The sequence below is a fragment of the Trichosurus vulpecula genome, chromosome 5 (genome assembly GCF_011100635.1).
Source record: "Trichosurus vulpecula isolate mTriVul1 chromosome 5, mTriVul1.pri, whole genome shotgun sequence".
Classification (NCBI taxonomy): domain Eukaryota; kingdom Metazoa; phylum Chordata; class Mammalia; order Diprotodontia; family Phalangeridae; genus Trichosurus; species Trichosurus vulpecula.
Genome location: NC_050577.1, coordinates 112,736,152 through 112,750,528, shown reverse-complemented (window position 1 = coordinate 112,750,528; position 14,377 = coordinate 112,736,152). Strand labels below are relative to the sequence as shown.

At 39.4% G+C, this 14,377-nt stretch overlaps 1 protein-coding gene across 1 annotated transcript in view; it reads left to right on the top strand.

Moving 5' to 3' along the window:
* AGBL3 (ATP/GTP binding protein like 3) overlaps positions 1-14,377 on the top strand; it is a 159,722-nt gene that overhangs the window by 107,049 nt on the left and 38,296 nt on the right. Inside the window, 1 exon segment of the mRNA XM_036760621.1 lies at positions 6,975-7,011. Within this exon segment, the coding sequence (XP_036616516.1) occupies positions 6,975-7,011 (37 nt within the window).

The window sequence follows — 14,377 nt, the reverse complement described above, 5'->3', positions numbered from 1 at the left end:
AGGTAGGTCTTCCTGACTGAGACAAATTTTCTGTGCACTACACGTCATTGCCTCTTTTTTCTCTTTATATCAAAGATTAAATTCATAATTATAATTTTTTAATTATGGTAAACACAAACATTTTAAAATTATTCATTTTGTTAAAAGTAATATATTCTTCCTTGTTTTACTAGTACTAATTCTATTCTGCCTATAAATACAGTTACAAAACACTAAACAGAGATGCTATTCATTAGTTGACATTTATATAATACTTCAATATTTGCAATATGCTTTATATAAATTGTTGCATTTGATCCCTACAAAAACCTTGTGGAGAAGTATTACAGGTATTATTATCCTAGCTCTTTAGCTTTGGAAACAGGCCTGGAGAAGGTAATTGATTTCTCTATACAGCTCAGTAAGTTTCGGAAGCAGATTCTGAATCCACGTTTCTTGACTCCAAGTCCACCACTTTATCTACTACATAAAAAAACGAACCAAATAACCACAATTTTTTCTCCCTTCCTTGTTATTTTTTTATCATTTTTATCTGTGATTATAATCAATTTCTGCATCTCTTTGCTTCTTCCTGCCCTCTTTTAATATTTTTTAAATTATGAGCTTAATAACACCAAAGTGGGGGAAAGTATTTCCGTATACACAGTAAAACACAAAAAGATTATATATGAAAACACAAATGTCTAATCCATACTGCTTGCTTTTAAAAGAAATTTATATATGCATATACCCACACACATATATATTATATATATATAATTTTGAAAGTTTGACAGTTTTGAAAGACTGGGTTGAATTTTTATTTATATGTATATCTTATATATAATTTATAACATAATTTATACTATATAATATTTATGGTTATTTATCATACATAATATATAATGATAATATAACACATTCTAATTTAAAATCTATAATATAATGATATAATATTTATATATAATATACCATATATAATTCATGTTACATTATATATGTTATATCTAATCTATATTATATATAAAACTCAACACAGTCTATTGCTTGCTACAATCATACATATATGTGTGTCATATATAATTCATATTACAAATATATAATATTACCTATTATATATATAAATCGACATAGTCTTACGAAATTGTACTGCTTGGTTTTTAAAAAATATTTCAATTGCTCTTCTCATTTTCCTTTCCTTTTTCTTTTTTTTTTTTTTTTTTTTTTGGCATTACCAGCACTACCACTAGTCTCCCACTAAAAACAGAAAAACAAAACAAAAAAAACTTGTAGCAACCACCAAGAAGGAAACATATCCACACACTGGCTGTGTCCAAAGAAAATGTGTCTTCTTCCATACCTTGAATTTATCACCTCCCTGTCATCATAAGTCCTCTGGCAATTTAATTGGTCATTGCTGTGATCAAAGTTCTTAAGACTTTCAAACTTGTTTTTCTTTACAATATTGTTACTGTTGCACAGAATGTCTCCAAAAGTCTTAATGCACTTATAAGCTTAAGTAGCTTAAAACTTGTGGGATATCCTGCATAAATTGTGTGCCTGGTTTTGCTCACTTCACCCTGCATCAGTTGGTAAAAGTCTTTCCAGATTTAGTCTCTTCCATTGCTCACATTTATTTACCTTTATGTTTCTCTTGAAACTTATGTTTGTATTTCAGAGTTTCTATTCAGTCTTTGTCTTTTCATCAGGAATGCATAGAAGCCCTCTGTTTCATTAAAGGTCTATTCTCTCTACCCCCACCCCCCCACCCCACCTTATAGAATTTTACACAGTTCTTCTGGATAAGTTATTCTTGTGTGCAAAGCCACATCTTTTGCTTTTTGGAATATCATGTCCTGGGCTCTCCACTCCTTTGTAATGGTAGCTGTTCAATCTCATGTGATGCTGACTTAATCAGTACTTGAATGCTTTCTTTCTGGCTGCCTGCAGAATATCTTCTTTGACATGGCAGATCTAAATTTTGGCTATAATATTCTGGGAGTTTTCATTTTGTTATTTTTCTCAGAAGGTGACCGGCAGATTCTTTGTCTTTATCACTTTACTTTGTGTTTCTAATAGCTCCAGGAAGTCTTCTTTCATGATTTCTTGAAACAGGATATAAATGTTCTCACTCTCTTTTGGTCATGGCTTTCAAGCTGTCTGGTGATTCATTAGTAACCTCTCTTTGATCTATTTTCCAGATAAGTTGTTTTTTATATGATACTTAAAATTCCCTTCTATTTTTCAGTCTTTTGGCCTCATTTTGATATTTGTTGTCTCATAGAGTCATTAACTTCTGTTCGGTCCATGTTAAATTTTGAGAAGTCTATTACTTGCGTTTGGCTTTGTATCTCATTTACTAAGCTGTTCATTTTCCCTCCAAGTCTTTCTTTCCCAGATCTTATTTGTAAAACTCATTTTTTCACTCTTTTTTAACTCTTCAGTTCTTCCAGAAATCCTAATTAACATTTTGCCCAGGCTGTTTTTCTTTGAGGCTTTGCTTTAGATGTTTTAAAGCCATTCCCTCCTTCTGGATTTGTGTTTTGGGCATCCTTGTCTCTATAATAGTGTTTTACTGTGAGAGTGCTTTGGTTCTATTTTATTTTGTTTAATTATTCTTTTAGCTTTCCTTCCTGAATTGGGACTTTGTGTCAAGGCCTGGCTTTGTTCCCTCTGAAGGGAACGTCTAGGCCTTTTTTTGGTATGTTTTGTGTTCTCTGCAGTCCGGCCGCTTCTTTCTCCGGGTTTTGAAGATACCAAAGGTGGCTCAGGCCAGAAACTTGCAACTTTCCTGTGCTCCCAAAAGTAGTCTAATCTAGAGCAAAGTCTCATTACTGCCTTCCTGGTCTAAGCTTTGCAATTCCTACCCCCATTATGGGTCTGGGTAACACAAGTGACTGCCCTTTTGCCACCAGTTGAAGTTCTGGTAGACTGCCTGTGGCCCCTGTCCCCATCAGCTAGTTGGAAGGCTGTGTAGTTTCAGAACAGAACTGCAGGCTCCCCCGTAGTCTGAGTTCCCTGCCCTGGACACTCAGCTGCAAGCCTCACAGTAGGTTGAGGACTAAACTGGAGACATCTCTCTAGAGTCAGCACTACTCAGCTGCTTCCTGCTTCTGCTCATGCTCCTTGACCAGGACACAGCCTCAGGCTCATGATTTGCTCCTTGCCTAGTCTACAGCAGCTCCTAGACACAGGCCCATTCTTCAGTCTACAAAGAATCAGCAAACCAGCTCAGGGGTAGGAAGCAACATAGCTACTATTTTGGCTCCCTGAACAGATGGTCTGGCCCAGCTATGCTGGATCCACAACTTCTTACCCTAGCCTGGTACATGGTCACAGGCCCCAATTCCATCCTTAGATTAAAAGTCTCTGTGCGGTACCTTACCGACCAGATCTGGTGCCCAGGCCACTGTCTGTCTTTCTCTCTGTGTTAGCTGGGCTGGAAAAATGACTTAATATGTTTTTATCTTGGATTTTACAATCACTCCTACATCTGATGCTCCTTCTAGGTTTTTGTTGAAGTAGTTGTGGGAGATAGCTGGGCCTTGTACCTGATGTTCCATCTCCAGACGCTGAGGGTTTTCACTGGCTGTCCCCCATGCCATTGAATGCTCTCCCTCCCCATCTCTGACTCCTGACTTCCCTGCCTTCCTTCAAGTCCTAGCTAAAATCTTATCTTCTAGTGCCTTCCTTCTGAGATTTTCTCCAATTTGTATTGTAGATAGCTTGTTTGTACATAGTTGTTTGCATGTTGTCACCCCCATTAAACTGTGTATCCTTTATACTTAGCATAGTGACTGGCACATAGTAGGTGCTTCATAAATATTTCCTGGCTTACAATTAAATGCCTGCTGTGCCAGGCACTAAATTAGGTACTTGGGATACAAAGAAAGGAAAAAAAAGAAACAGTCCCTACTTTTGAGGAGTTCACAGTCTAATGGAAGACACAACATGCAAATAACTGTGTCAAACTAGATATATACAAGATATCTCAGAAAGGAAGGCACCAAGATTGAGGACCAGGAAAGGGTTATTGCAGAAGGTAGAGGTTTAGCTGAGACTCAAAAAAAGTTAGGAGGTTGATATAAGTAGAGAGAGAATTCCAGGCATGGGGGAAAACCAATGAAAATGCTTTTAGTCAAGAAATGGAATGTCCTATGCAAGGAAGAGCCAATAGGCCAATGTCACTGGAACAATGCAGAATTTCCTAAGACCTTTGAATTTCTCTGGTGCTTAACTCTAGAGGAATGCCTAGGAAAGGAGTTTCTGATTTTTAGGCTTAAATCTTAAGCATATATCACTAAATGGCCTATTTATTTTGTGACTTTCAAACTGTGAAACTTAGAGAGAATACTAATCATGATGAAGTCTGGCGTAACATTTAAGGTACAACTCTGTATTTGAAAACTTATACCACACACACACACACACACGCACGCACACACACACACGTGGGCTATCAGAAAGCTGACTTAGCTTCAAGATACTGTGGGTTGTCCATCTCTCAATACCATAGCTCAAGTCCCCATTGATATTTTTACCAGACCAACTAGAGAGCATATTATAATGTTCAAAGCAAAAAATATGTTGTCAAACAGTATAGCAAAATAAAGAAGAAAGATTTTCCTTTTCCCCTCTCCACATACACAGAGATGCATTCCTATTACTTACCACACCACCAGTGGGTAGGGCTACCCATCTAGGACGTATGTGACCAAGGGACATACATGAAAGGTCACAGGCATAAGGAATGCATGTGGCCAAGGGAAAGGCATGGCTCATGACCACACTCTCTTCGGCAGACTATGTCCACGCCTCACCTGTTACCAACTCACTCATCCCTCTTGCCATCCCAGCGAGCTTTCAAATCTCTGGCACCCCTGAGGAGTTCAGGGGGAGACCCCAGGCTATCAGATTCTTCTGACCTCAGCTGCTCCCTACAGTGACAAGAGCATCCTAGGAGAGACTCCTCACTTGTACCCAGCAGCACCTGCATTCACTCCATAGCCTACATCCTGACAAATACACATTTACATTTTTTTAATTTCAAAGTCTTCCCCCAAACACTTTCCAGCCTCCCAAAAGCTAGCCAGTTTGTTGTTGTTGTTAATGGCATAGTTATTTCTTTTTCAAGGATAACATAATGAGATAGTACTACCAAGATAGCATGTAACCTACAAAAATATGGTATCACCAGATGACAGGTATGAATATGTTATTCAAAAATTCAGAGAATGGATGAATTGGAAGGGACTCTAGAAAATGGTTATTCTAACTTCACTCCCAATTCAGGAATGAGTCGAGAGGACCTGAATTCAAATCCAACCTCAGATATTTATTAGCTTTGAGACCCTGGGCTGGTTACTTAATTTCTTTCTGCCTCAGTTTCCTCATCTGTAAAATGGAGATACTGATAGCACCTGCCTCCCAAGGTTGTTGTGAGGATGGGATAAGATAATATTTGTGAAGCATTTTGCAAGCCTTAAAAGACTGTATAAATGCTATTGTATCCTTGGTAGAACTTGCTTGAACATGGAATATGCAGTGCTCGGTGAGTCTGTCCATTCCATAACACTGTTTCAGGTTGAGTTTGAGGTCAACTAAAGTCCTCAGTAGTACCATTATCCAAAAATGGAGACCTCAATGTGCCCAAGGGCACAGACCCAGAACCTAATAAAAAGTCTTTGGGGCGCTCCAGCTCTGGCCACTTGAGTGCATTACTGCCCCTCTCCTCTAAGTTTTAAGTATGGTATTTAGGTTTGTTAGGGGTATTTTGTCCTGTTTTTAAAAAGGGACAGTATGGTCTAGTGGATAGAGTATTGGACTTGGAAGACATGGGTACTAGATCGCACCTCTAATAGTTGCTAGCTTAGTGACTTTGAGCAAGTCTATGTCTGTGTGACTCAGGCAACTACCTAAAATTTATCTACTAAGCGATTCGAGGGTTTGGTAGAGGAAGTTCCCTACCAAAATTCTGTTTCTCACCCAGTAGAAGGCAAGTTCCTTGAGGGTAAAGAATATGTAAATCTTAGTCTTGGTCTGTCCCATTACCGTTCTGACCTCTCAGTTTCCCTGGCAAATCTCTCTAGGACCTTAAGTTACAAAAGAGTTGCTGATTGGCATCTGTTGAAAAAGTGTCCACACCAGGAATTCTTTAGTCCAATGATATCACAGCACCAAGCATCTTCACCTATTGCAGACAGACCTAGTTAAGCACTGTGTACTCATGGAGGAGGTCATGCTTAAGTTGGGCCTTGAACAAGGGAGGGACTTCAGCAGATGGAGATGGAGATGGAAGAATCCATTCCAGAAATAAGGAAAGAGACATGGAGACAGATGGTGGGGGCAGAGTGGCATCCAGACTGTGGGTCTTGACCCCATTAAGAAGAGCTGAAGGGGTCAGGAGCGGGAAAAGTTTAAGAAGCCCTGATCCGTAGGATATAAGTTGTAGGGAGTAGTATGAGGTAAAAGTTGTTGTGGAGTCAAATTATGGAGGGCCTGAAATGCTAAGATGAAGAATTCATAGTTGATTCGGTAGGCAATGGGTAGCCACTAGAGATTTGCTAGTAAAGAAATGGCATCATAAGATTATTGACTTAGAGCCAGAAAGAACCTTTGAGATCACTTAGGGCAGCTCTTCATTTTAAAGAAGAAGAAACGCAGGCCCAGAAAGAGCAAGTGATTTGCATCCAAGGTCATGTAGCTATAATATTTAGGGCCCAGATTATAACCTAGATCTCCTGGCCATCCATTGCACCACGGTATAATCAGAGTACTGTTGAAACTACTGAGTTGAAGGTTCTAGAACCATTATTTCCATCAGATTCCTCAGCAATTCTAAATGAGATGGTGCCACATTTAATCAATGGTCCCTGTCTTCAAAAACATACAGAAACTAATTGTCTAGAAACGATAAGATTTCAATTTCTCACTAATCTTGAGCTATAATCTCATAACACTGACCATAATTTTTCCTTGTATAGTGAAGATACAAGGACCAGTTCCACCCTGGCTACTAAAAAGATATCTCAGGTAGGACAAATTTCTGCTTTGCCCTAGAAAAGACTTACAACTTTGATCTCTGACAACCCTTTTCTGGTTTCTTAGAAGCTGTGAAAATGACTTTTTCATAATAATTTATAATAGTGACAGTCTCCCAAATAGACCTGAGCAGGGCCAGTTTGGAAAAGAAGTTGAGGAGGTAACTGCCTTTGTGATTTGAGGGGCTCAAGGAAAGCACATACCCTTGCCCCCCAAATATCTCCCCACTAAGTCTTAAATTCCACTATTGGTGATTTCATGGGAATCATTGCCTTACTTTGGCTCCTCTTTGAAAGTACTATACTCCTGGGAGCATTAGTATTTTAAGTAACAGTATTTAAGTAACCTGAATCAATTTATCCAACTGCTTTCCTCCTTGTGAGAGCACTAGGTACCAGAGATGGCAAAGGAGTTAAAAGAAAGGATTCCTTTTCCTAGCATTCTGGGGGTCTATGATACTTTCAAAGTATACCTTCAAATTAGGGGAGGTGGTGGGGTTAAGGGGAAATGGAGAATGTGAGGAAAGGCTAAAGACAAACTTTTCCTACTTCGCAATTTTGCTTGGGGCCAGCCCTGGCTGTAAATCTGTTTCAGTAGGGTCAGCTGTCAAGGTTGGGGTTGTGGCCACAATCTATCTGGACAAAGGAAAAGTTTTTGGACAGTATGTGAACATTTAGGAATTTGCCTATATTTGCCTAAGAGAGGGAACACAAAGTGTTATTATCTGATATTTTCCTTCATCCTTCCCTCACTTCACCAATAATTTCCCTATTTTTTAATGAACATGAATAGGTTGTGGAGTTGAAGAATCTCCTGCCCTAAAGACCCCCAAAATTAGTAGGGAATCAGTAGACTTTGGAAGAGGGCTTAGAGACTGTCTCATTGTCTAACTCTAAATTTAACAGATGAGTAAACTTAAGGCCCAGAGGGATGAGTGAAGTGACTTGCCCACGATCACAAAGAGAACAAAGTCAGGATTTTAGCCCAGTTGTTCCAAACGATTTATTTATTGGAGATTCCAAATATGGTGCTCCTTCTCAGATACCCATCTGCTTTGGATCCCTGTGTACCATCGTACATGAAAGCAAATGCTTAGATCATTTTCCTCTCTGCATGTGACTTTATTGTCAACTATATTTATTTAAACAGATTATAGAGGAAAAAAAACCAAAAGATGTCTCATGCACACAGCAGATCTTCCTGCTTTAGTTTTTTTAGTTTGCTTGTTAACATTGAAAATGTGTTAATAACTCAGACTACCCAATCTTTTTCAGCTCACATAGGCTAACTCTTAATAATGACCACTCCAAAAATATCTCAGAACCCATAGGACCTGGTGAGCAAAATATTCGGAAAATGTGTCTGCCAAAAAAACTTAGTGCCAATGGAAACAACTTTAAGACAACATCCCAGCAGTGCCCCAGTGGAAAATCTTCCAGCTGGACTGAGAAGATAGTGACATCCAAAGAAGGTTCTTTAATTTTTTAACAGAATTATAATATGTTCCAAGATAGAACCAAATTTTATTTAAATTGTAGAGGTTCCATTAAAATGTAAAGATGATTTTCAAACAGGGATAATCATCGGTTGCCAATTCTAAAGTAGGAATACCAGAACGAGTTTTGTGAAGGAAAAGGATCATTAGGCAGTTTATCCCTGACACTTTCAGTTTAACCTACTCTTGAAAATAACAGGGTAACAAAGGAAAAACTTTAAAGCAACCTGGCAGGGATTGGGGGAAGGGGATTGTTCCATGTTTCCCACCATCATCACTCCCCATACCACCTAAAACAAAACAACAAAATTTTGGCCAGTTATTGTAACTCCCACCAGCCTGAAATGAAGTTGGCAATAGTAGCCAAATGTCCACAGTACCCTCTGCAGAATGGATTATAAGGAGGATTCTCGAGTAACAATTTGTGATCCCAGATACACAGAAAGTGAAGCTTCACTAAGGCCCTTTTAAGGTATGCTTCTGCTCAAGGATTGTAGTCATATTAAAGAGTGCCATAAGGTCCAGAAGTGGTTCTCCTAACCCTAGTTGGTTGATGATTCACCCCAGTTCCAGGTGGACTACATAGTAAGGCTGAAGATGACTGCTCTAATCCAAATAAAGTTCTTCAGGTCATCTCAGCAATGTCCAAAAAATAGGAAAGGACATTGCACCCCCTGACCCCAAACACACACATAGAGAGTTTAAAATTGTAACTGTGTATTTATGAATATGTAGGTAAATCATTGGTTTTAAGACTGATTGTGAGCCTCAACAGAAGCACTTCACTTCCATTTTGGTAGCAGTTAGCAATATAACCAGAGATAGTCTGAGAGGAAAACCAGTTGGCCCTATAGGGCACTGAGCATATACATCACAATCATGAAAACAAAGCAATCTGTGCAGGCGTCAAAACTCAACTCCTCTTAGAAGTTTCATCCTTTGGCCACCAAAGCAAGATATTAGGTAGAGGAGGCAAAGGGGAGCAAGAGCTCAGCTAAGATGGTATTAACCATTCCACGGAGAAAGGGTAGACATTTTAGAATGTACAGAATACAAATGGTGGAGCGATGCAGATTAAAGCTCAGTGTTTACCCAGGCCACACATACACTTGGACCAGTGACATCTGATTGGAGAGAATGCTGTTAACATTCTGAGGTACCCAATTATTATAATTATTTGTCTTTTTATGCTAAGTTTGAAGTTCTTCCTATAAGGGGATATGTCAGGTATTGATAAAAATGGAAAGCACAGAGGAAACAAATTTATTTCTGCTCACTGTTGGAGTATAAATAAGTATATTTACACTGATTTTATAGCTGATACATAACCAAATTTTGTGACAGATATCATCATTGTAATTATACATCACAAAAAGAATTCAAAAGGTAAACAAAAGAAGAGGGCTTACGAATTGAGACAACACTTGAGTTTGGCCTGGATCTGGATAGATTCCTTGTCAGCCCAAATCCTCCAACTCATTTCCTCAGAATTGTGATTTTAGGAGATCTGGAAGAAAAGCACTATGATCGAGTACTGTCATCTTTGGAATCTAATCCTGTTTTAATCTGGGGGGGGGGGGCCAGTTTTATGCCTGTTAGTTAATCAAGTTCAATAAGAGGTATCTGTTTCCTTGAAAAGTTTGTGCCTATTAGGATTTAGGGAATCAAGATAATGATTTTTCTGAAATATGGCCTTCTTGAGGGTTGCCTTAGAATTTGAGTCTTTTTTTTGAAGCATCTTGGGTTAAGTGACTTGCCCAGGGTCACACAGCTAGTAAATGTCAAGTGTCTGAGGCTGGATTTGAACTCAGATCCTCCTGACTCCAAGGTCAGTGCTCTATCCACTGTGCTACCTAACTGCTCCCCTTAGAATTCTTAAGAACAAAATTATGAACTGAAGTTTATTGACATTTTTCTCCAGGGACAATGGAAAGGTTCATTTCTTCTACCAATAATGCCAGATCCTGTGCCCAATTTATCTGCCTACGTAATTGTCTCTTAGTTTCTTAGCTAAACCCAATCACTATGTCAGGAACCACATTCTTGCTTTGATTCTTGAGAACTGGAGGCTTCCAATATAACTTTTCTTCTACTCTCCTTCCCCAGATCTGCAATGCAAACTAAAGAACAAATATAGAGAACCTATAACTTCCTTAAGGAAGAACTCTAACACAAATTGGACGGAAAATACAAAAAGGATCTTTATTAAGAATAAGAATTTTCAATGTCAAGAAATGGTTCGATTCTTATTCCCTGCTGTGGAAAGTGCTCAAAGAACACGAAGCCCTCAAAAGAAACAACTATTTAAACGTCAATCTAACATAGAGATCCAGTGCCGGTAGGTCAAAAGAATTCTGGCATTCATTGAAATTCACTGACTTCACTCTTTCCATACAGAATCCAGGTTTACGAAATTGCATGTCCTAGAACAGAAGCGGGGTGGGGGGATAAAATAGCGCATGTTGACAAAGGAAGAGGGCTCAAAGCCAAGGAAAATAACAGCAACTCTATGAAATAGGAAAGCAGGCTTTGCTGCTTGGTAAGCTGCGGGGGACCATTGTTAATTTTTGACCATGTACGACAGACATTATTTTTACAGCATGTGAAATTATAAATCATTTATATAGACTAGAAATATTTAACTGTAAATGAAGTAACTAGGATTAAACAGTTAACCTGGTTTTACTGCCCAAAGGAAGGGGAGTGATTATAACCAGCATTCTCCTAAGGGAAATAAAAGGAACGTTGCAGCGGTGGGAGAGGAAATTAAATTAGGAATTAATTAGAACTCATTGAAGATGAAAGGAAAAATGAGCGAGTGTTTGATATTAGGTGAAGAAAAGAAAGAATAATCTCCACAGTAAAGAACCAGTCCAAAGTATTAGACCTTAGAATATTAAAGATGGGAGGAACCTCTAGCCCTACCTGTTCATTTGATAGATGAGGAAACTGAGGACCAAGTAAAGGAACTTGTTTAAAGACATATATGTAGTAAATGAACTAGACCTAAGACAGGAATAAAATCCTTATCGTGGCATGAATAAAAAGGCAGTACTCCGGGAATACTGCAGGGATGAATTTTTGAGGGGAAATCCATCTGCCAAGCTTGTTCGAAGGACTGAGAGTACATGGGGTGAGTGAGAGACAAGGGGAGTGGGAGAGATGTTTTACCTTATTGGGGGGGGGTTTCAATAGTGGAATCATACGGGAGTTTTAGGCAACAACAGAAGAGGGCCGGTTAAGAGGACATTTAGGAGCAGGGCCCAGTAGGTGCTACATATTGTAGATGGCTTAGAAGTCCAGCCTAGAAAGATTAGCTAAGGCAATGAATGGAAAAACAGCAAGTGGATCTTCTGGGTCTAGGTAGACAAGGGATCAAGTTTAGAAAAATCAGGAAAAGATGGCAGCTGGAAAGCAGGGACTAGCATGAGATCCCCGCCAAGTCCCTCCAAAAACCTATAAAAAATGACTCTGAACCAATTCTAGAACTGCAGAACCCACAAAATAGCAGAGGGAAGCAGGGCTTCAGGCCAGGACAGCCTGAATGGTCTCTGGGTAAGGTCTATCCCACATGGAGCTGGGAGTGGAGCGGAACATAGCAGAGCCCAGCATGGGCAGCGAGGACCAACCAGACCAGGAGCCAGGCAGAGTGGGCCCTAGCACCCTGAATCAGTGAGCTGCGGCAGTTACCAGACCTCTCAACCCACAAACACCAAAGACAACAGAGAAGGTTAGTGGGAAAAGCTGCAGGGGACAGAGGGAAAAGAGTTCCTGGTTCAGCCACTGCCCCGGGGGCAGCAGAGGTGGGGCAGCTACAGAACTGCAGCTGCAGTTGCTTCCAGCGCCAGGCCCACCTGGTGGGAGGAATTAAGTGGTGGATCAGAGCAGGAGTGCAGAGCCTGCTGAAGATCTAAGTCCAGTCTGGGTTGGGGGTTCTTGGGGAAGGAGGAGTGCTGGTGTGGCAGCACATCCCCTCAAACTTGGAACATAGTACTCTTTACAAGCAGTCATACCCCGCTGAAAAACTCAAGGGTCAAGTAAGTTGGCTGGGAACATGGCCAGGCAGTGAAAACGCACCCAGATTCAGTCTCAGACTTTGGAATCTTTCTTTGGTGACAAAGAAGACCAAAACATACAGCCAGAAGAAGTCAACAAAGTCAAAGAGCCTACAACAAAAGCCTCCAAGAAAAATATGAACTGGTCTCAGGCCATGGAAGAGCTCAAAAAGGATTTGGAAAAGCAAGTTAGAGAAGTAGAGGAAAAATTGGGAAGAGAAATGAGAAGGATGCAAGAAAACCATGAAAAACAAGTCAATGACTTGCTAAAGGAGACCCAAAAAAATACTGAAAAATACACTGAAGAAAACAACACCTTAAAAAACAGACTAACTCAAATGGCAAAAGAGCTCCAAAAAGCCAATGAGGAGAAGAATGCCTTGAAAGGCAGAATTAGCCAAATGGAAAAGGAGGTCCAAAAGACCACTGAAGAAAATACTACTTTAAAAATTAGATTGTCGCAAGTGGAAGCTAGTGACTTGATGGGAAATCAAGATATTATAAAACAGAACCAAAGGAATGAAAAAATGGAAGACAATGTGAAATATCTCATTGGAAAAACCACTGATCTGGAAAATAGATCCAGGAGAGAGAATTTAAAAATTATTGGACTACCTGAAAGTCATGATCAAAAAAAGAGCCTAGACATCATCTTTCAAGAAGTTATCAAGGAGAATTGCCCTGATATTCTGGAGCCACAGGGCAAAATAGAAATTGAAAGAATCCATCGATCACCTCCTCAAGTAGATCCCAAAAAGAAATCTCCTAGGAATATTGTCACCAAATTCCAGAGCTCCCAGATCAAAGAGAAAATACTGCAAACAGCCAGGAAGAAACAATTTGAGTATTGTGGAAACACAATCAGAATAATCCAAGATCTGCCAGCTTCCACATTAAGAGATCGAAGGGCTTGGAATACGATATTCTGGAGGTCAATGGAGCTAGGATTAAAACCAAGAATCACCTACCCAGCAAAACTGAGTATCATGCTCCAAGGCAAAATATGGATTTTCAATAAAATAGAGGACTTTCAAGCTTTCTCAGTGAAAAGACCAGAGCTGAATAGAAAATTTGACTTTCAAACACAAGAATCAAGAGAAGCATGAAAAGGTAATCAAGAAAAAGAAATCGCAAGGGACTTACTAAAGTTGAACTGTTTTGTTTACATTCCTACATGGAAAGATGATATGTATGATTCATGAGACCTCAGTATTAGGGTAGCTGAAGGGAATATGCATATATATATATATATATATGTGTGTGTGTGTGTGTGTGTGTGTGTATGTGGGTGTATGTGTGTATATATGTATGTGTACATATATATATATATATATATATATATATATAGAGAGAGAGAGAGAGAGAGAGAGAGAGAAAGAGAGAGAGAGAGAGGGCACAGGGTGAGTTGAAGATGAAGGGAAGATATCTAAAAGAAATAAAATCAAATTAAGGGATGAGAGAGGAATATATTGAGAGAGGGAGAAAGGGAGAGATAGAATGGGGTAAATTATCTCACATAAAAGTGGCAAGAAAAAGCAGTTCTGTGGGAAGAGAAGAGAAGGCAGGTGAGGGGGAATGAGTGAATCTTGCTCTCATCAGATTTGACCTGAGGAGGGAATACCATACACACTCAGTTGGGTATCTTACCCCACAGGAAAGAAGGAGGAAGAAGATAAAAAAGGGGGGATGATAGAAGGGAGGGCAGATGGGGGAGGAGGTAATCAAAAACAAACACTTTCAAAAAGGGACAGGGTCAAGGGAGAAAATTGGATAAAGGGGTATAGGTTAGGAAGGAGCAAAATATAGT